Source organism: Lepidochelys kempii, chromosome 10, assembly GCF_965140285.1.
Source record: "Lepidochelys kempii isolate rLepKem1 chromosome 10, rLepKem1.hap1, whole genome shotgun sequence".
NCBI lineage: Eukaryota > Metazoa > Chordata > Testudines > Cheloniidae > Lepidochelys > Lepidochelys kempii.
Window position 1 is genome coordinate 38289726 of NC_136389.1, and position 26824 is coordinate 38316549.

Consider the following 26824-nt stretch of genomic DNA (forward strand, 5'->3'; position numbering starts at 1 on the left):
AGCTCCCTTTTTGGGGTTACCCTGTGTTTCCCACTCCCAGCACTGAGTCCTTCTCTGCCTCCTAGAGGGCTGTGCTCTGTACCCTCTGGGTGAGGTGTGTTTACTCTTTGATCAGATGCACCTTTTCCCAGCAGCTTTCCCATAACTGTTCTCTGTGTCTCACCAGCCTGGGGAAAACACCCCCCCCCCTCTGCCCCTTTGTATTCTCACAAACCAACACCTGGCATTTTCCTGTCTCAACTCCTTTGTTATCAGAGGTGCATCTTGATCTAAAGAGAGACAGTTACTTTTCAAAAACGTAACAGAAATAGCATCCTGAAAAACTGGGACATTGATTGGGGTAACCTCCACCACCTCTTTCTCTGACCTTAAAAACTTCTAAGGAAGGAGATTCCACCACCTCCCTAGGTAACGCATTCCAGTGTTTCACCACCCTCCTAGTGAAAAAGTTTTTCCTAATATCCAACCTAAATCTCCCCCACTGCAACTTGAGACCATTACTCCTTGTCCTGTCATCTGCTACCACTGAGAACAGTCTAGAGCCATCCTATTTGGAACCCCCTTTCAGGTAGTTGAAAGCAGCTATCAAATCCCCCTTCATTCTTCTCTTCCATAGACTAAACATCCCCAGTTCCTTTAGCCTCTCCTCATAAGTCATGTGTTCCAGTCCCCTAATAATTTTTGTTGCCCTCTGCTGGACTCTTTCCAATTTTTCAACATCCTTCTTGTAGTGTGGGGCCCAAAACTGGACACAGTACTCCAGATGAGGCCTCACCAGTGTCGAATAGAGGGGAACAATCACATCCCTCGATCTGCTGGCAATGCCCCTACTTATACATCCCAAAATGCCATTGGCCTTCTTGACAACAAGGGCACACTGTTGACTCATATCCAGCTTCTCATCTACTGTAACCCCTAGGTCTTTTTCTGCAGAACTGCTGCCGAGCCATTCGGTCCCTAGTCTGTAGTGGTGCATTGGATTCTTCCATCCTAAGTGCAGGACTCTGCACTTGTCCTTGTTAAACCTCATCAGATTTCTTTTGGCCCAATCCTCTAATTTGTCTAGGTCCCTCTGTATCCTATCCCTACCCTCCAGCGTATCTACTTCTCCTCCTAGTTTAGTGTCATCTGCAAACTTGATCCACGCCATCCTCCAGATCATTTATGAAGATATTGAACAAAACCGGCCCCAGGACCGACTCTTGGGCACTCAGTTTTATACCGGCTGTCAACTAGACATGGAGCCATTGATCACTACCTGTTAAGCCCGATGATCTAGCAAGCTTTCTATCCACCTTATAGTCCACTCATCCAGCCCATACTTCTTTAACTTGCTGGCAAGAATACTGTGGGAGACTGTATCAAAAGATTTGCTAAAGTCAAGGAATAACACGTCCACTGCTTTCCCCTCATCCACAGAGCCAGTTATCTCGTCATAGAAGGCAATTAGGTTAGTCAGGCATGACTTGCCTTGGTGAATCCATGCTGACTATTCCTGATCACTTTCCTCTCCTCTAAGTGCTTCAGAATTGATTCCTGGAGGATCTGCTCCATGATTTTTCCAGGGACTCAGGTGAGGCTGACTGGCCTGTAGTTCCCCAGATCCTCCTCCTTCTCTTTTTTTTAAGATGGGCACTACATTAGCCTTTTTCCAGTCATCCGGGACCTCCCCCGATCACCATGAGTTTTCAAAGATAATAGCCAATGGCTCTACAATCACATCCACCAACTCTTTTAGCACCCTCAGATGCAGCGCATCCAGCCCCATGGACTTGTGCTTGTCCAGCTTTTCTAAATAGTCCTGAACCACTTCTTTCTCCACAGAGGGCTGGTCATTTCCTCCCCAAACTGTGCTGCCCAGTACAGTAGTCTGGGAGCTGACCTTGTTCGTGAAGACGGAGGCAAAAAAAAAAAAAGCATTGAGTACTTCAGATTTCTATGTCCTGTGTCGCTAGGCTGCCTCCCCCATTCAGTAAGGGGACCAAACTTTCCTTGACCTTTTTCTTGTTGCTAACATACCAGAAGAAACCCTTCTTGTTGCTCTTAACATCCCTGGCTAGCTGCAACTCCAAGTGTGATTTGGCTTTCCTGATTTCACTCCTGTATACCTGAGCAATATTTTTATACTTCTCCCTGGTCATTTGTCAAATCTTCCACTTCTTGTAAGCTTCTTTTTCGTGTTTAAGATCAGCAAGGATTTCACTGTTAAACCAAGCTAGTCGCCTGCTATATTTACAATCCTTTCTACACATCAGGATGGTTTGTTCCTGCAACCTCGATAAAGATTCTTTAAAATACAGCCAACTCTCCTGGACTCCTTTCCCCTTCATGTTATTCTCCCAGGGGATCCTGCCCATCAGTTCCCTGAGGGAGTCAACATCTGCTTTTCTGAAGTCCAGGCTCCATATTCTGCTGCTCTCCTTTCTTCCTTTTGTCAGGATCCTGAACTTGACTATCTCATGGTCACTGTCTCCCCGGTTCCCATCCACTTTTGCTTCCCTGTTTGTGAGCAGCAGGTTCAAGAAGAGCTCTGCCCCTAGTTGGTTCTTCCAGCACTTGCACCAGGAAGTTGTCCCCAACACTCTCCAAAAACTTCCTGGATTGTCTGTGCAATCACTGACAACCCCTCTCCTGCGGGCATATTGTCTTCTGCTTGAAAGAAGCTAGTCTTCAAAGCAAACTGCTTCCCCATGTGACAGAGTCACAGGAATCCTCACCCACCTCAGTGGTTTCTGAGATTCCCTCCCACTTTTCTAGGCTCCCCTCTGGGATACATTTCCCTATGCTCCCTAGAGCGGGGTTTGTCTCTTGTTTAGCTGCAACTTGCTGGCAGCTAACAACCTGGACAATTCTCTCCCTGGCAGGCATTACGTGCCCCTTCCTTCCTGAGACGGTGTTGCCTCCAGCTGTAGTGTAGGAGTTGGTCTCAACCACCCTCCCAATTGGAAGCATGTGGCTTCCCCCTGCTGCAGAAGAATCAAGGAGACTTTCCCATTCTCTCAGCAGTTCCTGAGATCTTACCCTTTCCCTCGAGGGTCCCAGCATAAAACTCTCTCTCCTGCTGCAAGCAAATACTTTAACCTGAGCTACATGGAAGAAATCATTACCAAGAAGCAGGTCAACTAGGATGTGTTTCATTACCTCCACAGTCAAAACACTTTCCAAACCTTCCCAAATCACATAGATTTTGGCTAGTGGTATGAAGAATCTGCTTTTGCCCACCCCTACAATCTCTGCCATTTGGCTACGTAACATACTGGCCTTTGGGACCACACTCTGCTTAACCAGAGAGATCTGAGCCCCTATATCCCTCTGCCCCACACATTCCCTACCATTAATTTGGACAACCTTAACATGCTCCATGTCTGGTTCTGCAGAGGCTAATCTCACAAAACCAATATGATAGGTTTTGACTGCCTGGGGGTTTTCTGTGTTGAGGACAGCAGAACTAACATGAGCTATTGGTTGCCTGCTTCCTCCTAACACAAGGCATTTATTCCTCAGACGATCAGTGGAATTACACTGATAGCACCTTTTAGATTCTTCTGCTTTTACAGGAGATTTGAATGAGGGTTAGAGAAATGGTTTTGGGGAAGTGAGTACAAAGCCTCCCATCTACCCTCCCTCTTGCTAGGGATAAAATGGGGTCTTCCCTTCCCACCAGCTTTAAAGACCTCTTTCAGTGGTTTGTTTTCAATAGATGCCTGGGTCTGTTCGAAGGCATCAGCAAGAGATGCCATCTCATCCACAGACTTTACATCTTTGTCCCATAGGCACTGCATTACATCAGTCTTACACATGCCTAGGAAATGCTTTTGAGCCACAGGTCAAACATTCCCTCAAAACTTGTAACACCTTTACCCCTCACCCATTTTCCCATCAAATCTTTCATTCTGTTCACATGTTCCCCACATACCAATATTCCTCTTAAGATCCCTAAATTTAACTATATGTTTCAGGGGTAATCTGAAACCTTTGCAAAACAATGTTTTTAAATTTACAATAGTCTAAAGCATCTTCAATGGGCATTTCATTTAATACACTTAAAGCTTTACCAATTAATTTTGCAATCAGGGTAGGAACTCTTGGCATCAGGGCTTTCAAAGGTAGTCAGATATTCAACAATATCATAAATGTCCAAATTGCGGATTTTTGGAGTGATGGGAATAGCTGGGTTCTGCTTCTCTAGCAGGTCCAGTTGGTGTTTTTGTTCTTTCTTTCTTCCCGTTCGTTCTTTTTCCTCCCACTCTCTCTCTTTCCGCTCTCTTTCTTCCCGTTTCTCCTTCATCTCCAGTTCTTTCCGTTGCAATAATCTCTGGTGATCCCTCTTTTTCTGCAGCCCGCAGTCTAAAAAGGTCCAACTTTGCAATGGCTTCACTACTTTCAGTCATTTTCCTGCTTTTCTGTTCCTACTTCCCTTTCTCAAAATAAACTAACAAAAAATCACAAACCGGTAGCCTCCTCCTGACTATCCTTAGCCACCGCACTTAAAGCCTCACTTAAAATATTTACACCAGTGTATGAAGTGCAAATCTTGCTCAGTACAACAAGCTGTGTATTTTACCCTGCTCGCTGCACCACTGTGATGGGATCCCCCTGGTGTGCAGCCTGTGACTGTGGGACCGCTGTACCCCCTGAACGCTCTCCAGCCTGAGCTGTCTCTCACAATGCCTTGCTAGTGACCAGCAGCAACACCTCCAGGTGCAACACAACCACATGTGGAGACCCCACACCCAGCTAGATTGCATAAAGGCTCCCAAAGCCATTCATGAATCACACAGACAAAGGCACCAGAGCCAAATCCCCCCCCGCTCCCAGCACTGTACCTCAGAAATATACAGTCTAATTTATTAATTGGTTCACCGCTTCATCAATAGAAAGTGGATATACACTAGCCTTTGTACCCTGAGCAGATTTGCCCCACACTTCATACAAACTGACTGGTAAAGATAATCAGTTCAACAGATTTACTGACTATAAAAGACAGATATTAAGTGATAGACAAAAAGTCAGAGTTAGTTACCAAAAGAAATAAAATATAAGCACACAGTCTAAACTCTCAACCCTGTTAGACTGGGTAACATCTGGATTAAGCAGTTTTTCTCACCCACTGGATATTGCACTCCTTAATATACAGGTTTTTTCCTCTGTTGGATTCTTATTTTCTTCTCAGTGTCTTAGTTGCTTGCAGTGTAGGTGGGTGAAGGAGAAAAGCCTCATATGTGTCCACTCTGTCTGTTTTATACCCTCAGTTCATGTACTTGGAAAACACACGTCCAGGCATGTCTGGGGGCATCGCTGAGTCTCCAAGCAAGGTTGAGCAATTCCCCTGGTGTGGCCTCATGCAGATGGTCACTGAATTGTTGTTGGAGTAAGCTCCCTTGATGGACAATGGCTGTTCATGGGTTGTTTGACACCCCGACCGGGGGTTGGTTACTTTCCTTGCTGTTGCCTCTAGGGAGCTAATATCTGGCTGATTCCCCAACTTACAGCATGTTTTAGGGTATGTCTACACTGGCAGACTTACTGCACCACTTAGAGTGCTGAAGGGAAACTGTTGTGTGTTCACACTGTAAGCTGCCTGCGCAATAGCATGTTAACACTTGTGACACTTGCAGTGGTATTCGAAGCTGTGCACTCTGGGCAGCTATCCCACAGAGCACCTCTTCCTCTTCTGCCACTAAGAGCTGTGGGAAGATGGAGGGGGTCCCAGGACACCCTGGGTCCTGTCCCAGTGACCCATGATGCATTGCTTCGCATCACAGAAATCCCTGTGCTTCCATCTGCATTTGGCACCACCTTTCAACGGTTTGTGTACTGGGCGCTCTGCCTCTTTCTGGCTGCAGGAATGGATCCCGAGCTACTCACTAGTATGCTGCTCGCTCTAACCAACACGTCATGAGTGGTAGTGGAGTTATTCCTTAAACAACAAAGGCAAGAGGAGTGTGACACTGATCTCGCCACACGTACTAGCTACTACAAGAGATTGCTTGTGGCATTCAGAGAGGTGCTGACCACAAAGGAACACCGCTTTTGGGCTCAGGAAACAAGTACTGAGTAGTGGGATTACATTGTCATGCATGTCTGGGATGACGAGCAGTGACTACAGAACTTTCGGATGAGGAAAGCCACATTCATGCAATTGTCTGAGCTCGCCCCAGCCCTGCGGCGCAAAGACATGAGAATGAGAGCTACCCTGCCATTGGAGACGCATATGGCGATAGCACTGTGGAAGCTGGCTACTCCAGACTGTTACCGATTGGTCGCTAACCAGTTCAGAGGGGGAAAGTCGACCATTGGACTCGTGTTGCTAAAAGTGTGCAGGACCATTAACCACATCCTGCTCCGAAAGACCGTGACTCTGAGCAACGTGTGTGACATTGTGGATGGCTCTGCACAAATGGGCTTCCCTAACTGCAGAGAGCCAATAGATGGCACACATATTCCAATTCTGGCACCAGACCATCTAGCCACCGAGTACATTAATAGCAAGGGCTATTTCTCAATGGTTCTCCGGGAGCTTGTGGATCCCTGTGGGTGTTTCACAGACATTAATGCAGGCTGGTCAGGAAAGGTGTATGATGCATGCATCTTTCAGAACACGGGCCTGTTCAGGAAGCTGCAAGTAGGGACTTCCTTCCCGGACCAGAAAATCACCATAGCGGAAGTCGAAATGCCCATTGTGATCCTGGAAGACCCCGCCTACCCCTTAATGCCATGGCTTATGAAGCCATACACCGGGCAACTTGACAGCAGCAAGGAGTGGTTCAACAACACCCTGAGCAAGTGCAAAATGACTGTTGAAATCTGTCTTTAGGTATCATAATTCCTATGGCTGGAGCGCAGCCGGGACTGGACAGCCTCCTCTCCCCAAATACCGATGAGGTCCAGCAGCTCGGCGTTGCTCCAAGTAGGGGATCACCTGGTGCGTGGAGCAGGCATGGCCACCTGGAAAGATGTGCTGAGACCACTCCATGCGTCACCAAGCAAACAGGAAGGGGACTTTCAAAATTCCAAAAGAATGTATGGGGTGGGGATGACGGTTGGTCACCTGAGGGCAGGGCAATAGAGTTCAAATCGATGACCAGAGAGGCAAGAACAGGCATTGTAGGACACCTCACGGAGCCCAATTGCAGAGCTGTAATTGACCAGGGCGTCTACACTGGCACCGCAGCGCTGCACCCTCAGTGCAGAAACCTGTACACTTCTCATTGGGGTGGTTTTTTTTACAGCGCTGCAACTGCGCAGTTTCTCCACACTAAGTGGCTTGGCAGTGTGTACACCTCGGGAGTTAAAATGCAGAAAATTGCTTCACTGTGCAGAAACTTGCCATTGTAGACAAGGCTTCAGTGACCACCATACAACACAATTCTCATAACTTCATATATGATATGATATACACATATGGATAGAGAAATGACATGATCTGCTGAAAGACATTTCCCCTAATACCTTACCAGGCATGCTTTACATGCAAGATCACGATTATATGAAAATGAGGAATATGGGGGTTACAGTATGCTCTCACAAGGTACAGAATGTCACAGTTATAAGTCTATCAGAATGAGATCCTGAGCTGTTTGGGTGCTACTGTATTTGCAGTTCAAACTGAGAAACACAGGGTAGGGAAAAGGGTACATATTACTAAAGAGGTTAGGTAATTGCGTATTTGAGATGTGGCAGATCCATATTTTAACATAAAGATACAGATTATAGTTAAGGATCAACAATCTTGCCATTAGCTAAAGCTTTGTCTATACTGAGATTTTGCTCTGATTCCAGCCACTAGAGTAGCTGTACAGGTGCAACACCTGCAGTTTAGACTGGCAAGGCTTCTATTTGTACTGGTGGAGCTTCCCCTGGTGTTTCAAAGAGGAGTAAGCTCCACCACTACAAATAACAGATCTGTCTGAGTTTACTCCTGCTCGAAAGTAGGATACAGTCTACCATCTGCACTGAGGGGCAGGGTTGCACAAGTGCCATTATATCTATGACTGGAATTGGGGCAAAACTCTGATGTAGACAAAGCCATAAAGCAGCAAAAAAAGTCACAAAACCAACTCTGGTTTCCACTGAAAGTCACCTTTAAATGCCTTCAGCAATACTTAGCCAATTCCTTTAATAGTTCCCCTTCTTTGTGCTTCCCTCTCTTGCCCCATCCTGGCCTCTTCCTCTTTTGTTCATTATGGAGAGCCTCCTACTACAGACCACTTAACCAGGAAGAAGAGTTGAATGAGGCTTTTTTTTTTTTAAAACAACTAATAAAATCATCCAAAGCCCAGGACTTGGTGATGATGGGGGGACTTCAACTACTCAGACATCTGTTGGGAAAATAACATGGCAATGCACAGATTATCCAACAAGTTCTTGGAATATATTGGAGACAATTTTTTATTTCAGAAGATGGAGAAAGGTACAAGGGGAGAGGCTGTTCTAGATTTGATTTTGACAAATAGGGAGGAACTGGCTGAGAACTGGAAAGTGGAAGGCAGCTTGGGTGAAAGTGATCGTGAAATGAAAGAGTTCATGATTCTAAGGAATAGTAGGAGGGAGAACAGCAAAATAAAGACAATGGATTTCAAGAAGGTAGACTTTAGCAAACTCAGGGAGTTGATACGTAAGATCCCATGGGAAGCAAGTCTAAAGAGAAAGACAGCTGGCAGTTTTTCAAAGAGACATTATTAAGGGCACAAGAGCAAACTATCCCACTGCGTAGGAAAGATAGGAAGTATGGCAAGAGACCACCCTGGCTTAACCAGGAGATCTTCAATGATCTAAAAACCAAAAAAGAGTCCTACAAAAAGTGGAAACTAGGTCAAATTACAAAGGATGAATATAAACAAATAACACAAGTATGTAGGGACAAAATTAGACAGGCCAAGGCACAAAAAGAGATCAAACTAGCTAGAGACATAAAGGGTAACAAGAAAACATTCTACAAATACATCAGAAACATGAGAAAAACCAAGGACAGGGCAGAACCGTTACTCAGTGAGGGGGTGGGCAAACAATAACAGAAAATGTGGAAATGGCACAGGTGCTTAATGACTTCGTTTCGGTTTTCACCGAGAAGGTTGCTGGTGATTGGGCATCTAACATAATGAATGTCAGTGAAAATGAGGGAGAATCAGAGGCTAAAATAGGGAAAGAACAAGTTAAAAATTACTTAGACAAGTTAGATGTCTTCAAGTCACCAGGGCCTGATGAAATGCAACCTAGAGTACTCAAGGAGCTCACTGAGGAGATATCTGAGCCATTAGCGATAATCTTTAAAAAGTCATGGAAGACAGGAGAGATTCCAGATGTCTAGAAGAGGGAAAATATAGTGCTAATCTATAAAAAGGGAAATAAGGAGAACCCGGGGAATTACAGACCAGTCATTTTTACTTCTGTACCTGGAAAGATAATGGAGCAAATAATTAAGCAATCAATTTGCAAACATCTAGAAGATAATGAGATAAGTGCAAAACAGTCAGCATGGATTTGTCAAGAACAAATCATGTCAAACCAACCTGATAGCTTTCTTTGACAGGGTAAGCTTTGTGGATGGGGGGAAGCGGCAGATGTGGTATATCTTGACTTTAGTAAGGCTTTTGATACTGTCTCACATTACCTTCTCATAAACAAACTAGGGAAATGCAACCTAGATGGAGCTGCTAAAAGGTGGATGCATAACTGGTTGGAAAACTATTCCCGGAGAGTAGTTATCAGTGGTTCACAGTCATGCTGGAAGGGTATATCAAGTGGGTCCCACAGAGATCAATTCTGAGTCCAGTTCTGTTCAATATCTTCATCAATGATTTAGATAATGGCATAGAGAGTACACTTATAAAGTCTGCAGATGATACCAAGCTGGGAGGGTTGCTAGTGGTTTGGAGGATAGGATTAAAATTCAAAATGATCTGGACAAACTGGAGAATTGGTCTGAAGTAAATAGGATGAAATTCAATAAGGACAAATACAAAGTACTACACTTAGGAAGGAACAATCAGTTGCACACATACAAAATGGGAAATGACTGCCTATGAAGGAGTGCTGAGGAAAGGGATGTGGGGGTCACAGAGGATCACAAGCTAAATATGAGTCAACAGTGTAACACTGTTGCAAAAAAAAAAGAGCTAACATTCTGGGATGTATTTGCAGGAGTATTGTAAGCAAGACATGAGAAGTAATTCTTCCACTCTACTCCACGTTGATTAGGCCTCAGCTGGAGTATTGCATCCAGTTCTGGGCGCCACATTTCAGAAAGATGTGGACAAATTGGAGACAGTCCAGAGAAGAGCAACAAAAATGATTAAAGGTCTAGAACAGCAGAGAGGCTAACAGAGGGAGTTTGCCGGGGAGTTCGCCTGGGGAGAGCTCACTGAGGCTTACATCTTGCCAGCTTCTCTGAGTAGTTACTACAACTCCTGAGGAAGCTCGTAGAAGGAAGGTAATTTGGATGGGGAGGGAGGGTGTTCAGCTGTTGTGACCTGCACTGGATGTGCCATGTTTGTCTTTCTTCTACAGGACAGAAGCGACTTTGTCTGTACAAAGTGCAAGCTGTTCTCTATATTGGAAGAGAAGGTTCAAGGTCTGGAGCAACAGGTATCGACCCTGCGTTGCATAAGAGAAACTGAAGATTTCCTGGACAGACGTCAGGATATGCTTCTACAGACACAACGTTCTGAAGATTCAGAGCAGGCTGTACTGCGGGGATAGGAGGACGGTGAAGAAATCTGGCAGCATGTGACCTCCAGAAGAAGAAAGGGGAGTGTCCATGTACCAGCAACGCAGATACAGGTAAATAACTGGTTTCATGTTCTCTCCACAGGTACTAATACGGAGAGTGGACTAGATGATACATCTGAGGGAAGGGAACAGAAGGAGACTCTGCCGATTGGAAGGCATGAGATGCATTGTCCTAGGGAAGGGGGTTCCACGACTACCGCTCCCAAGAGAAGGAGGCGGGTGGTGGTGGTCGGGGACTCTCTCCTCAGGGGGACTGAGTCATCTATCTGCCGCCCCGACTGAAAAGTCTGCTGCTTGCCAGGAGCTAGGATTCATGATGTGACGGAGAGACTGCCGAGACTCAACAAGCCCTCAGATCGCTACCCCTTCCCGCTTCTCCATGTGGGCGCCAATGATACTGCCAAGAATGACCTTGAGCAGATCACTGCAGACTACATGGCTCTGGGAAGAAGGATAAAGGAGTTTGAGGTGCAAGTGATCTTCTCGTCCATCCTCCCTGTGGAAGGAAAAGGCCTGGGAAGAGACCATCAAATCGTGGAAGTCAACGAATGGCTACGTAGGTGGTGTCGGAGAGAAGGCTTTGGATTCTTTGACCATGGGATGGTGTTCCAATAAGGAGGAGTGCTAGGCAAAGACGGGCTCCACCTAACGAAGAGAGGGAAGAGCATCTTCGCAAGCAGGCTGGCTAACCTAGTGAGGAGGGCTTTAAACTAGGTTCACTGGGGGAAGGAGACCAAAGCCCTGAGGTAAGTGGGGAAGTGGAATACCGGGAGGAAACATGAGCAGGAGCGCATGAGAGGGCCGGGCTCCTGCCTCATACTAAGAATGCAGGACAAACAGCAAGTTATCTCAAGTGCCTATACACAAATGCAAGAAGCCTGGGAAACAAGCAGGGAGAACTGGAAGTCATAGAATATCAGGGTTGGAAGGGACCTCAGGAGGTCATCTAGTCCAACCCCCTGCTCAAAGCAGGACAAATCCCAAACTAAATCATCCCAGCTAGGGCTTGGTCAAGCCTGACCTTAGGAAGGAGGTTATCTAATATCTAAGGAAGGAGATTCCACCACCTCCCTAGGTAACGCATTCCAGTGTTTCACCACCCTCCTAGTGAAAAAGTTTTTCCTAATATCCAACCTAAACTTCCCCCACTGCAACTTGAGACCATTACTCCTCTTTCTATCATCAGCTACCACTGAGAACAGTCTCGATCCATCCTCTTTGGAACCCCCTTTCAGGTAGTTGAAAGCAGCTATCAAATCCCCCTTCATTCTTCTCTTCTGCAGGCTAAACAATCCCAGCTCCCTCAGCCTCTCCTCATAACTCATGTGTTCCAGTCCCCTAATCATTTTTGTTGCCCTCCGCTGGACTCTCTCCAATTTTTCCACATCCTTCTTGTAGTGTGGGGCTCAAAACTGGACACAGTACTCCAGATGAGGCCTCACCAATGTTGAAGAGAGGGGAATGATCACGTCCCTCGATCTGCTGGCAATGCCCCTACTTATACATCCCAAAATGCCATTGGCCTTCTTGGCAACAAGGGCACACTGTTGACTCCTATCCAGCTTCTTGTCCACTGTAACCCCTAGGTCCTTTTCTGCAGAACTGCTGCCGATCCATTCAGTCCCTAGTCTGTAGCAGTGCATCTACCTCTCCTCCCAGTTTAGTGTCATCTGCAAACTTGCTGAGGGTGCAATCCACACCATCCATTCTTTCTCCACAGAGGGCTGAAATCAGGAAGGCCAAATCACACCTGGAGTTGCAGCTAGCAAGAGATGTAACAAGAAGGGTTTCTTCAGGTATGTGAGCAACAAGAAGAAAGTCAAGGAAAGTGTGGGCCCCTTACTGAATGAGGGAGGTAACCTAGTGAAAGAGGATGTGGAAAAAGCTAATGCTTTTTTTGCCTCTGTCTTCATGAACAAGGTCAGCTCCCAGACTCCTGCACTGGGCAGCACAGCATGGGGAGGAGGTGATCAGCCCTCTGTGGAGAAAGAAGTGGTTCAGGACTATTTAGAAAAGCTGGACATGCACAAGTCCATGGGGCCGGACGAGTTGCATCCGAGAGTGCTAAAGGAACTGGCGGCTGTGATTGCAGAGCCATTGGCCATTATCTTTGAAAACTCGTGGCGAACGGGGAAGTCCCGGATGACTGGAAAAAGGCTAATGTAGTGCCAATCTTTAAAAAAGGGAAGAAGGAAGATCCTGGGAACTACAGGCCAGTCAGCCTCACCTCAGTCCCCTGAAAAATCATGGAGCAGGTCCTCAAAGAATCAATCCTGAAGCACTTACATGAGAGGAAAGTGATCAGGAACAGTCAGCATTGATTCACCAAGGGAAGGTCATGCCTGACTAATCTAATCGCCTTCTATGATGAGATTACTGGTTCTGTGGATGAAGGGAAAGCAGTGGATGTATTGTTTCTTGACTTTAGCAAAGCTTTTGACACGGTCTCCCACAGTATTCTTGTCGGCAAGTTAAAGAAGTATGGGCTGGATGAATGCACTATAAGGTGGGTAGAAGTTTGGCTAGATTGTCGGGCTCAACGGGTAGTGATCAATGGCTCCATGTCTAGTTGGCAGCCAGTGTCAAGTGGAGTGCCCCAGGGGTCGGTCCTGGGGCCGGTTTTGTTCAATATCTTCATAAATGATCTGGAGGATGGCATGGATTGCACTCTCAGCAAATTTGCAGATGATACTAAACTGGGAGGAGTGGTAGATACGCTGGAGGGCAGGGATAGGATACAGAGGGACCTAGACAAATTGGAGGATTGGGCCAAAAGAAATCTGATGAGGTTCAACAAGGATAAGTGCAGGGTCCTGCACTTAGGATGGAAGAACCCAATGCACAGCTACAGACTAGGGACCAAATGGCTAGGCAGCAGTTCTGCGGAAAAGGACCTAGGGGTGACAGTGGACGAGAAGCTGGATATGAGTCAGCAGTGTGCCCTTGTTGCCAAGAAGGCCAATGGCATTTTGGGATGTATAAGTAGGGGCATAGCGAGCAGATCGAGGGACGTGATCGTTCCCCTCTATTCGACATTGGTGAGGCCTCATCTGGAGTACTGTGTCCAGTTTTGGGCCCCACACTACAAGAAGGATGTGGAAAAATTGGAGAGAGTCCAGCGAAGGGCAACAAAAATGATTAGGGGTCTGGAACACATGACTTATGAGGAGAGGCTGAGGGAACTGGGATTGTTTAGTCTGCAGAAGAGAAGAACGAGGGGGGATTTGATAGCTGCTTTCAACTACCTGAGAGGTGGTTCCAGAGAGGATGGTTCTAGACTATTCTCAGTGGTAGAAGAGGACAGGACAAGGAGTAATGGTCTCAAGTTGCAGTGGGGGAGGTTTAGGTTGGATATAGGAAAAACTTTTTCACTAGGAGGGTGGTGAAACACTGGAATGCGTTACCTAGGGAGGTGGTAGAATCTCCTTCCTTAGAAGTTTTTAAGGTCAGGCTTGACAAAGCCCTGGCTGGGATGATTTAATTGGGGATTGGTCCTGCTTTGAGCAGGGGGTTGGACTAGATGACCTCCTGAGGTCCCTTCCAACCCTGAAATTCTATGATTCTATGTTCAGTGTCTGTAGACAGATAATAGACAGGAGACAAGAAAGTAGAGATGAGTGGACAAATGGGGGTGAATGGGTTAGGGTGGGGGCAAGAATGAAGAAATGGAAGGTGTGACAGAGTGCTGGGCAGCAGCCCCTGAGCCAGCATTCTGGTCACTGCAGCTCCAGTTAATTACTGCAGAACAAACCTCATTAAGAAGAGCTGTGCCTAACTGACAGGTGGAGAAGAGCTGGAAAGCTAATGTCACTAGACAGAAGATACGAAAAGGCGAAGAGAGGAAGCAAACAGAGAAAGATCGCTCTTGCCTGCTTGCCTCAGGAGCTGAGGGCTCCTTAAGACTGTAGGTGTAAGGCTGAACAGTGTACAAGGGTGCTAGGAACCAACACTGTAAATAAATGGCACTGGGTGTTTTACCAAGATAAAGGTCTCTGAGACGTTTGTGGACTTGAGAAGGAACAGGAGTGAGCAGGGTCCTGACAGAGATGGTTAGAACAGAGAAACCAGAGATGCAAGAGAACACCCATGCTTCTGAATTAACCACCACAATTCTTGGCTCCACCTTGTACTCCCAACGGAATTCTGCATCCTTGCAGGGGTGCAGAATTCATATAGTCTGCATATTTCTGTGCCACCCGCGCAGAAAAATGCAAAAAAAAATCTGCAGGGGAACACGCATCTCTTCCCCAGCAGTCCAGGCAGCGTGTCTGTTCCAACGTGCCTGGAGCAGCCTCAGAGACAAAAATAACTCCAGGGGGAAGAGGGCTGGGCATGCATGCCTACTAGGGAGATGTTGATCACCATCAGGGGGCCAATAAGCGAGAGAGACTCTGTCCCTCTTGATTGCTACTGCGGCTCGCCTGGCATGGAGAGGGGGTAGGTCTTTTTATTATACACGAGGAAGGCTCTGTCCCCGAGACAGAAATGTAGTAGCCTGCCTGCCTAGTAACAGGTCTGTAACTTCTTGAGAATAAAAAAAAACCTATTAAATATTAGTATCATATTACTGAAAAAAATTGTTTTTAAATTAAAGAAAATAGTTTTTGTAAAAAAACAAAACCACAGTTTTTTAATGTTAGGTTTCAGAGTAGCAGCCGTGTTAGTCTGTATTCGCAAAAAGAAAAGGAGTACTTGTGGCACCTTAGAGACTAACCAATTTATTTGAGCATAAGCTTTCGTGAGCTACAGCTCACTTCATCGGATACATACTGTGGAAAGTGTAGATCTTTTTATATACACACAAAGCATGAAAAAATACCTCCTCCCACCCCATTCGCCTGCTGGTAATAGCTTATCTGAAGTGATCACTCTCCTTACAATATGTATGATAATCAAGGTGGGCCATTTGTGCTGAAAATGGCCCAACTTGATTATCATACACGTTGTAAGGAGAGTGATCACTTCAGATAAGCTATTACCAGCAGGAGAGTGGGGTGGGAGGAGGTATTTTTTCATGCTTTGTGTGTATATAAAAAGATCTTCTGTACTTTCCACAGTATGCATCCAATGAAGTGAGCTGTAGCTCACGAAAGCTTATGCTCAAATTAATTGGTTAGTCTCTAAGGTGCCACAAGTACTCCTTTTCTTTTTGTTAATGTTGCTGTTGATGGTTAATTGATCTCATTTCCTGAGGCAGAAATGTAACAGCCTGCCTGCATAGTAACATTGTTAATGTTCCTATTGTTAGTTAACTCTTCCCATTCTCAATCAATTCCCCCAGGAGCATAAAACCTGTACAAGTTTTAAGGTCCCTATATTACATCACTTTGGCAAATGAAAGTAAGGAAACAGCTAGGAAGATCTCTATGCTTTCTCACTTTTTTCCTGTGCCAAACTGACACAATGGGGTTAGATTACAGTTTAGGATTTATTTTACTTACCCATTTAAAAAAATACTTTGAGGGCAAATAAAACATTTACTAAGCAGTCAATAAAATGTCAAGACAATCAGAACCAAGCATTTCCCAAAGTACCCAGCCGGTCCAGGACAATGATTAGCAAAACTGTATGACTTTCATGTGTGAAAGTCACAGTAATTTAAAATGATGTTCTACTTTTTTTTTTTTTTTTGTCATTTGGTGTCATGTAATATAATTTAAATGAAAATCCAGGATTATAACTGGAATGCAGGGCATTAGTTACCAAGTGGCTTTTTTTCTTTATTGTAGTTTAAATAAATTACCAAAAAAATTGAAACTGTTGTGATTATACTGAATTATTTTGATAAACAATATCTGCAGAATTTTTAATATGGGGCACAGAATCCCTGCAGGAGTAACCTTGGGAGGAACATGTATTTTCGTAAAGGTTTTATCCAAGAAATAAAGATGGGTCTTAATAAATTTGTCACACAAGAAAAAGTTGGCAAAAGTAAAAGTGGAAATATACATCTATAGAAACTGATGTTGTACCACAGCAGCACCTAACCTTAACCCTCAGCCTACCTCACCTACCTTCATGATTTCCTCTGCTTCTCCCTCAAGAGTTATTGTGTACATAGACAACAGGAGGTTCTCTGTTATTACCACCAAAACATCCCTCTTCTCCATGATCAGCAGCTTTTGGATTGGACTGTCTGTGCTCAATGCATGGCTTGTCTTTCCTTTTTCATTCACGTAATGCACAGACCCTGCAGTAAACACAAGCCAGTTACATACTGTTCCAATACACCTGTAAACCACAAAATTAATTATCAATACTGTTAGTGGTCTGACAAACCCACAAACGTAAGTTATTCAGAGGCAAGGCTACACAGAAAAAGCGCCTTGCTTAATCTTGGTTAAGACTATTCTGTTCTACTTTAATAACAACATGTTCCTCAAATGCTGAAAAGCTAGCAAATACGCAGTTAAGGTCAACAACCACAATTTTATTTCTCATCTTATATACTGACAGGTTTCAGAGTAACAGCCGTGTTAGTCTGTATTCGCAAAAAGAAAAGGAGTACTTGTGGCACCTTAGAGACTAACTGTTGGAGTTAAAATAGTATAGTAGTTTATACAAGAAGGACACATGTAAAAAGTAGTTCTCTTTTCTTCAAAGAAATCCAAAACTAAAAGCATACCTTAAAAGGAAGACATCTACCTTTAACATGTGTGTCCTTCTCACCTGTAAAAGCGGGAAAGAGTCCTGTGGCACCTTATAGACTAACAGACATATTGGAGCATAAGCTTTCGTGGGTGAATACCCACTTCATCGGATGCATGCAGTGGAAATTTCCAGAGGCAGGTATAAATATGCAAGCAAGCATCAGGCTAGGGATAACGAGGTTAGTTCAATCAGAGACGATGAGGCCCTCTTCTAGCCATTGAGGTGTGAACACCAAGGTAGGAGAAACTGCTTTTGTAGTTGGCTAGCCATTCACAGTCTTTGTTTAATCCTGAGCTGATGGTGTCAAATTTGCAAATGAACTGAAGCTCAGCAGTTTTTCTTTGAAATCTGGTCCTGAAGTTTTTTTGCTGCAGGATGGCTACCTTTAAATCTGCTATTGTGTGTCCAGGGAAGTTGAAGTGTTCTCCTACAGGTTTTTCTATATTGTCATTCCTAATATCTGATTTGTGTCCATTTATCCTTTTGGGTAGGGACTGTCCAGTTTCGCTGATGTACATAGAAGAGGGGCATTGCTGGCGCATGATGGCGTATATTACATTGGTGGACGTGCAGGTGAATGAACAGTCTTTTCGACTGACTGACCAGTTGCTTTCCCTCTCAGGCAGTTTTTTGCTGAGAAACACTACAGGGTGGAATTCTTGATCCAGTCCTTCCTGCATTAAAACTGCTCCCACACCACGCTCGGATGCATCTGTGGTTACTAGGAACGGTTTGTCAAAGTCTGGGGCCCTTAGTACAGGGTCAGACATGAGTGTCGCTTTAAGCTGGTTAAAGGCCTTCTGACACTCTTCGGTCCACTGAACGGCATTTGGCTGTTTCTTTTTGGTTAGGTCTGTCAGTGGGGCGGCAATTTGGCTGTATTGAGGTACAAATCGCCTGTAATAACAGGCCAAGCCTAAGAAGGATTGAACCTGTTTCTTTGACCTTGGACAGGCCACTTTTGGATAGCATCCACTTTGGCCTGTAGGGGGTTGATAGTTCCTTGACCCACCTGGTGTCCAAGGTAAGCCACTCTGTTTAGGCCTATTTGACACTTCGTAGCCTTAACAGTTAGTCCTGCCTCCCTTATGCACTCGAAGACTTTTTGTAGATGTTCCAGGTGTTCTGCCCAGGAATCTGAAAATATGGCCACATCGTCAAGGTAGGCGACTGCATATTCTCCTAATCCCGCTAGGAGACCATCTACAAGTCTTTGGAAGGTGGCAGGTGCATTCCGCAGCCCGAAAGGTAGTACATTAAAATCATACAGCCCAACATGGGTGGTGAAGGCTGACCTTTCCTTGGCGAATTCATCTAGCGGTACCTGCCAGTACCCCTTGGTTAAGTCCAAGGTAGAGATGAACTGGACCCGTCCCAGTTTCTCTAATAGTTCATCTGTGTGTGGCATTGGATAGTTGTCTGGGCGAGTTACAGCATTTAGCTTACGGTAGTCCACGCAAAAACGTATCTCCCCATCTGGTTTGGGAACTAGAATCACTGGAGATGCCCATGCACTTCCAGAGGGGCGGATTACACCCATCTGTAACATATCCTGGATCTCCCATTCTATAGCAGTTTCAGCTTGAGGAGACACCCGGTAAGGTTGGACTTTAATTGGGTGAGCATTACGTGCGTCAATGGAGTGGTATGCCCGTTCAGTCAGTCCTGGGGTGGCTGAGAACATCGGTGCACAGCTAACGCACAGCTCCTGGATCTGCTGGATCTGGATCTCCAAGGGTCATGGAGAGGTTCACCTCTTCCACGCCACCAGCACTTTTCCCTTCGTAATAGAAACCTTCAGGCCACTCAGCGTCATCTCCTCCCTGGGCTGTAAACTGACAAACCTTTAATTCTCTGGAATAAAAGGGCTTTTGAGAATTAATATGGTACACCTTAATCTTTCGGTTGGAGGTGGGGAATGCTATGAGATAATTAACAGCTCCCAGGCGCTCCTGGACCGTGAATGGCCCTTCCCACAAGGTTTCCATTTTATGGGCCTGGAGCGCCTTTAAGCCCATGACCTGGTCTCCTACTTTGAAGCAACGCTCTCTGGAATGTTTATCATACCAGGCTTTTTGCTCTTTTTGGGTATCCTGTAGGTTTTCTTTAGCGAGGGCTAAAGAGGTTCGAAGGGTGGTTTGTAGGTTGGTTACAAAGTCCAGAATGTTAGTTCCTGGAGAAGGTGTAAATCCCTCCCATTGCTGATTCACCAACTGTAATGGCCCCTTAACCTCTCGGCCATATTCAAGTTCAAATGGTGAAACCCTAAACTGGGATGTTGTACAGCTCTGTTGGCAAAGAGAAACTGCTGCAATCATTGGAGTGCTCATTTACGAATTTACATATCATGGCCCCCAAAGTTCCATTAAACTTCTCCACCATGCCATTTGTTTGATGGTGGTAAGGAGTGGCAACCAAGTGATTTACCCTATGAGCTTCCCAAAGGTTTTCCATAGTTCCTGCCAGGAAATTAGTCCCTGCATCTGTGAGGAAGTCAGAGGGCCAACCTACCCTGGCAAAAATGTCTGCTAGTGCCTGGCACACACCTTTAGCCCTGGTATTGCTTAGAGCTACTGCTTCCGGCCATCGAGTGGCAAAATCCATGAAAGTCAGTATGTACTGCTTCCCTTTGCGTGACTTTTTCAGAAAAGGACCCAGAATATCCACAGCTACTCGCTGAAATAGAACTTCAGTGATGGGGAGTGGCTGGAGAGGGGCTTTGATCTGGTCTTGGGGTTTTCCCACTCTTTTTAGCATACCTCACAAGACCGGACATAGGTAGGAACATCCTTGCCCATTCCCTCCCGGTGGAATGACGTCCCCAAACAGTCTTTGGTCCTGTTCACCCCAGCATGGCCACTAGGATGATCGTGGGCTAAGCTCAAGAGCTTGACCAGGTACTTAGTTGGAACTACCAACTGTCTCTGAGGATGCCAGTCTTCCTGATGTCCATCAGAAAGAGTTTCCTTGTATAAAAGTCCTCTTTCTACAACCAATCTGGATCGATTAGAAGAGCTGAGAGGCAGTGGGTTGCTTCGTGCCACTGTCCAAGCTCTCTGGAGGCTTTCATCTGCTTTCTGTTCGGTCTGGAACTGTTCCCTTGATCCTGGAGACATCAGTTCCTCATTGGATTGTGGACCTAGGCTTGGTACCTCTGGAAGCGATGTAGGGGATGGGGCTGTTTCCGTTGACTTTGAACCGCTCTGCGCTGGGGCACTATGTTGGGGTTCAGGCTCCAGCTGAGCCTCTTGTGTAGGGTTATGGGCTGCTGTTGGTTCAGGTTCAGTGGGGCCCTCTGGTGTTGGGGTTGCAAGTACTGGATTCAGTGGATAGAGTCATAGATAGAGTCATAGAATATCAGGGTTAGAAGGGACCTCAGGAGGTCATCCAGTCCAACCCCCTGCTCAAAGCAGGGCCAATCACCAATTTTTGCCCCAGATCCCTAAATGGCCCCCTCAAGGATTGAACTCACAACCCTGGGTTTAGCAGGCCAATGCTGAAACCAGTGCTGGCAATGGGTCTGGTACTGGTTGTTCCGCCGGTTCCGGTTCTGGGACTGGCTCTGTCTGGGTCTCTGGGACTGGATCCACTACTGCTGTTGCAGACATTGGCCTGGGGTCCGGGTCCATCACCTCTGATCAGGTCCTGGTAGAAGTTTCCGGAACAGCACTAGGCGTGATGGCGGGTTTAGTCTGGCTGCAGATGGCCATTCCCATCCTCTTGGCTGACTTCACATGATTGGTCAAAGTCTTCCCCCAACAGCATAGGGATGGGATAATCATCATAGATTGCAAAAGTCCACGTTCCTGACCAGCCCTTGTACTGGACAGGCAACTTGGCTGTAGGCAAATTGAAAGAGTTGGACTTGAAGGGTTGAATTGTCATTTGGATCTCTGGGTCAATTAAATTTGGGTCCACTAAGGAAGCATGGATAGCTGACACTTGTGCTCCGGTATCCCTCCACGCGGTGATCTTCTTCCCGCCCACACTCAGTTTCCCTCCACTCCAAAGGTATCTGGGAGGTATCCGGGCCCGAGGACCTCTGGTGTGATTCCGGTGCAATGAACTGTAATCTGTTGGGGGTCTTGGGGCAGTTGGCCTTTACATGCCCCGGCTCGTTACATTTAAAACATCGTCCAGCTGATGGGTCACTGGGGCGAGGTGGGTTCCTGGGGCGAGGTGGGTTCCTGGAGAATGGTGTGGCGGGACGATAATGTCTGGAGGGTTCTTTGGGGGGTAGGTGGGGCCTTGGGTGGCCCCCGGTAATAGGGTGTGGTCTGAGGTTGTCCCTTCTGGTATCCGCTCCAAATGCTACCAGTTTTTTTCTTCTCTGCCACCTCCACCCACTTGGTTCCAATCTCCTCCGCCTTGATTACAGTTTTGGGCTTCCCATCTAGGATGTATCTTTCTATTCCCTCTAAGAACTGTTCCATTTGCATTAGGAAGGGCAAATCTACTGGAGATTCAACACTTGCTCCTGATATCCAGGCATCCCAATGTTTCACAATGTGGTAGGCATGTTGGGTAAATGACACGTCTGGTTTCCACTTTAGGGCTCTGAATCACTGATGGGAATGCTTGGGTGTTAGCCCCATTCTGACTCTCGCCTTGGTTTGAAACAGTTCATACTGGTTCATTTGTGCCTTAGGCATTTCAGCTGCAACCTCAGCTAAGGGTCCACTGAGCTGCAGTCTCAGCTCTACCATGTATTGGTCTGAAGAGATGCTGTACCCAAGGCAGGCCCTTTTGAAGTTTTCTAAGAAAGCCTCAGTATCATCGCCTGCCTCATAGGTGGGGAACTTTCTGGGATGGGAAGTGGTACCTGGAGAAGGATTGCTAGGGTTTGTTGGTATATTCTGCTGAGCCCTTGCCTTCTCCATCTCCAGTGCATGCTTCCTCTCTTTTTCCTTCTCCTCCTCCACATGCTTCCTCTCTTTTTCCTTCTCCTCCAGTTCTTTGTCCCTTGCCTCCATTTCTTTGTCCCTTGCCTCCATTTCCCTGCTGTGGGCAGCCTCCGTTTTTTTTTCCCTAGCCGCATGTACATCCATCTCCATCCGCATGAGTTCTATCTGTCTTTCATATTCCTTTTGTTTTTCCTCAGCCTCAGTTCTGGCTAATTCCAGCTTTTGTTGAACCGAGGAGTCTGTCACCCTAACCTCTCTGTTTTTAACTAACTTTACACCCGAGAGTTACACAGAAAACAAAACAAAAACTTGGCTTGTAAAATTTTGCTGTGCTATAATGGGATACCTATTCTCTGATAGTGATTGTCAGCCTACAGAAAAATAAAAATAAAAAAACCCAACAACAATAAAAAACATTCAACACCCCCCCCCCAAAACCCTAACACCTTTGTCTCCAGGCAAATAGGTAGAAAACCCCTCTAGTTGGTCTTAGGAGAAAAAAAAAACTTCAGGTCTGTGAAGACTTGTGAATTTCCCTGCAGGAGGTTAACTACTCTGCCTTTAGGAAGAGAAACTGCAGCTCACAAAAGACAATTCCCTTTTGTCTCTGCTCTGGCCCCAAAGCGAAGCAAAAAACTTCCAACTATTTCCAGTTGGGAACTTGCTTTCTAGCAGCCCAAAGGAAAAAAAATTTCCTTTTTAAAATCTTTTTCTGGTTCAAAAAATCTCAAATTGATCTCAAAATGATTTCAAGTTGATCCCACTGCTCTGCCACCATGTCAAGGTTCCTTCTCCACTCTGAACTCTAGGGTACAGATGTGGGGACCTGCATGAAAACCTCCTAAGCTTACTTTTACCAGCTTAGCTTAAAACTTCCCCAAGGTACAAACTATTTTACCCTTTGCCCTTGGACTTCCACTGCCACCACCAAACATTTATCCAGGTTTATTTTTATTAGGAAAGCGTTGTTTGGAAACGTCTTTCCCCCTAAAATCCTCCCAACCCTTGCACCCCACTTCCTGGGGAAGGTTTGGTAAAAATCCTCACCAATTTGCATAGGTGACCACAGACCCAAACCCTTGGATCTTAAGAACAATGAAAAAGCATTCAGTTTCTGAAAAGAAGGATTTTAATAGAAGTAAAAAGTAAAAAAGAATCACCTCTGTAAAATCTGGATGGTAAATACCTTACAGGGTAATTAGATTCAAAACATAGAGAATCCCTCTAGGCAAAACCTTAAGTTACAAAAAGACACACAGAGAGGAATATCCATTCTATTCAGGACAGCTTATTTTCTCAGCCATTTAAAGAAATGATAGTCTAACGCATATCTAACTAGATTACTTACTAATTTCTAAGACTCCATTCTTGTTTTGTCCCTGGCAAAAGCATCACACAGACAGACTCTTTGTTTTTCCCTCCCCCCAGCTTTTGAAAGTATCTTGTCTCCTCAATGGTCATTTTGGTCAGGTGCCAGCGAGGTTATCCTAGCTTCTTAACCCTTTACAGGTGAGAGGATTTTTCCTCTGGCCAGGAGGGATTTTAAAGGGGTTTACCCTTCCCTTTATATTTATGACAAATCGTATCAAATGTCTTAATGAAATCGAGGTAAATTAGATCCACTGCGTTTCCTTTGTCTAAAAAATCTGTTACCTTCTCAAAGAAGGAGATCAAGTTGGTTTGAGACAATCTACCTTTTGTAAAACCATGTTGTATTTTGTCCCAATTACCATTGACCTCAATGTCCTTAACTACTTTCTCCTTCAAAATTTTTTCCAAGACCTTGCATACTACAGATGTCAAACTAACAGGCCTGTAGTTACCCGGATCACTTTTTTTTCCTTTCTTAAAAATAGGAACTATGTTAGCAATTCTCCAGTCATATGGTACAACTCCTGAGTTTACAGATTCATTAAACATTTTTGCTAATGGGCTTGCAACTTTATGTGCCAGTTCCTTTAATATTCTTGGATGAAGATTATCTGGGCCCCCCGATTTAGTCCCATTAAGATGTTCAAATTTGGCTGCTACCTCAGATGTGGTAATATCTACCTCCATATCCTCCTTCCCATTTGTCATCCTACCATTATCCCTAAGCTCCTCATTAAAGACTGAGGCAAAATATTTGTTTAGATATTGGGCCATGCCTAGATTATCCTTAACCTCCACTCCATCCTCAGTGTTTAGTGGTCCCACTTCTTTCTTTCTTTGTTTTCTTCTTATTTATATGGCTATAAAACCTTTTACTATTGGTTTTAATTCCCTTTGCAAGGTCCAACTCTACATGGCTTTTGACCTTTCTCACTTTATCCCTACATGTTCTGACCTCAATAAGGTAGCTTTCCTTGCTGATCCCTCCCATCTTCCACTCCTTGTAGGCTTTCTTCTTTTTCTCAATCACCTCTCTGAGATGCTTGCTCATCCAGCTTGATCTACAACTCCTGACTGTGGAAGCGGCGGCCAGTATGTCCCTCGGCCCGCGCCACTTCTAGCAGCTCCCATTGGCCTGGAGCAGCGAACCGCGGCCACTGGGAGCCGCGATCAGCCGAACCTGCGGAAGCGGCAAGTAAACAAACCGGCCCGGCCTGCCAGGGGCTTTCCCTGTACAAGCGGCGGAACAAGTTTGGGAACCACTGCTTTACAGTCTACCTCATCATTGATATACAATGCTACTCCACCACCTTTGCCTTTATTTCTGTGTTTCCTAAACAGCACATACCCGTCAATACCTGTACTCTAGTCACAACAAGGGTGCATTCAGTACAGCTCAGGATACCTTGAACAGACTAGAGCCTGGATATAAAACACTTTGGCAATCTCATGTCAGAAGTCTACATAAGTGCACCAATCACCTGTAGCATGGAGCCATGACAACAATTCTGTGTAAGACATCATTATGAAAGAGTTGTTGGTAAATTTCAAGAGTGAAAATATCTTTGCTTTAGACAAACTCTCATAAAAGGTCTGATAACTGAATTTTGTAGATTGTTTTACCATGGTGATGAGAGCTTTAGAAATGTTTGTAATATATCTATTCCAGGCAAGTAAAAAAGCACAAAAATAAACATTTCAAATGTTATTAAATTGTCATTTATTTTATTTTAATTACAAAAGGCACTCCATGGTCTACACTAACATCTCACTGCATTTTTTTTTAAATAGAGCCATTATGGATTAATGAATGCAAAAAAGAAGCAAAAAAAAAAAGAGGGTTACTCACCTTATGCAGTAACTGAAGTTCTTTGAGATGTGTGTCCCTGTGGGTGCTCCACTTCAACAGCACCAGGACACATCAACACCTGATCAGAGATTTTTGGTAGTAGTGCCTGGGAGGGGCATGCGTGCACAGTAGCTATCTTGCAGTGTCGGTGGCACCTCACCTATCACGCGCACAACCCAAGCCCTTCAGTTCTTTCTCTATCATAGAGTCTTTAACGTGAACTCCAAAGTAGAGGGGAGGAGGGTGGGTAGTGGAGCACCTACAGGGACATACATCTCGAAGAACCTCAGTTACTGTTGTGGTAAACCCCGGACAAACAGCTACAAAAGGGGGGTAGTAATTAGTCCCAGGGATTAAAAGGCCCCTCCCTATCCACTGAGGAGAGAGAGCCACGGGACAATAAGGTTCAGCTGGAAAAGGGGTTGCTAGGGAACCAATAAGGTTCAGCTGACTCCAACTACTTGGGACCTTTTTAAACCCTCCCCTGGGTGGCAGGAGGAAAAGAGTGAGGGAGTGAGAGGAGCAGGGAAGTTGCCAGTAGGCTGTTTGCAGCAAGACACTAGACTTTCCCAGTAGAGAGGCTGCACTTGTTCCCCAGAAGGGAAGGAAAACAAGCACAAGGGACTGACTGAGGAGAGGAGTAGCAGGACCCTGTGCCACCTATAAGGATTCGCCTTGCCCCAAACCTGAGTCTCCAAGGCTAAAAAGGACTGAGCCTATTGAGGCGAACAAGGTATTTTGACACACTGTACAAGATGTACCCTCTCATCTTTGAGTGCTGTCCCTGTGGGTGCTCCACTTCAGATGATTGGAGCAGTGCCCTACTGAGGATGGATGGGTGGCCTTCAGAGTTGTATGCATAGTTGAAGCTGGCACTGTTAGGCCTAGTATTGCATCTGAGTCTAAGCTTTGCGTTATTGTATAGTGATTTGTGAATGTGTGTTGTGAAGCCCAAGTGGCGGCTCAAACTATTTCTGTGATTGGCACGTTATTCAAAAAGGCTGCTGAGGTCAATACTGATCTCGTCAAATGGCCTCTGATCCCTGTCGGGGGTTCAATTTTTGGTTGATAGCATAGATGGATGCAACTGGAGATCCATTTTGAAAGTCTTTGTTTTGATATTGTGGATTCCTTTGATCATCCAGTCATGGAGATGAAAAGTCTCGGTGATTTTCAGAATGGTTTCGTTCTGTCTAGGTAGAATGCTAAAGCACATCTAACGTCTAGAGTGTGGAGGATTGTCTCTTGTGTAGTCTCATGTGGTTTAGGGTAAAACATAGGTAAGTGACTTGGTTGGTTGAAATGAAAGGATGATATC

The 26824-nt window shown here is 45.4% G+C and overlaps 1 protein-coding gene across 6 annotated transcripts in view; it reads right to left on the bottom strand.

Moving 5' to 3' along the window:
• The window catches only part of IFT140 (intraflagellar transport 140), a 284666-nt gene that overhangs the window by 219401 nt on the left and 38441 nt on the right, over positions 1-26824 (bottom strand). For all 6 annotated transcript variants that reach the window (XM_078854619.1, XM_073362957.1, XM_073362955.1 and 3 more), the window contains one exon: positions 16746-16921. In XM_078854619.1, the coding sequence (XP_078710745.1) occupies positions 16746-16921 (176 nt within the window). The remainder of the gene's footprint in view (positions 1-16745; positions 16922-26824) is intronic.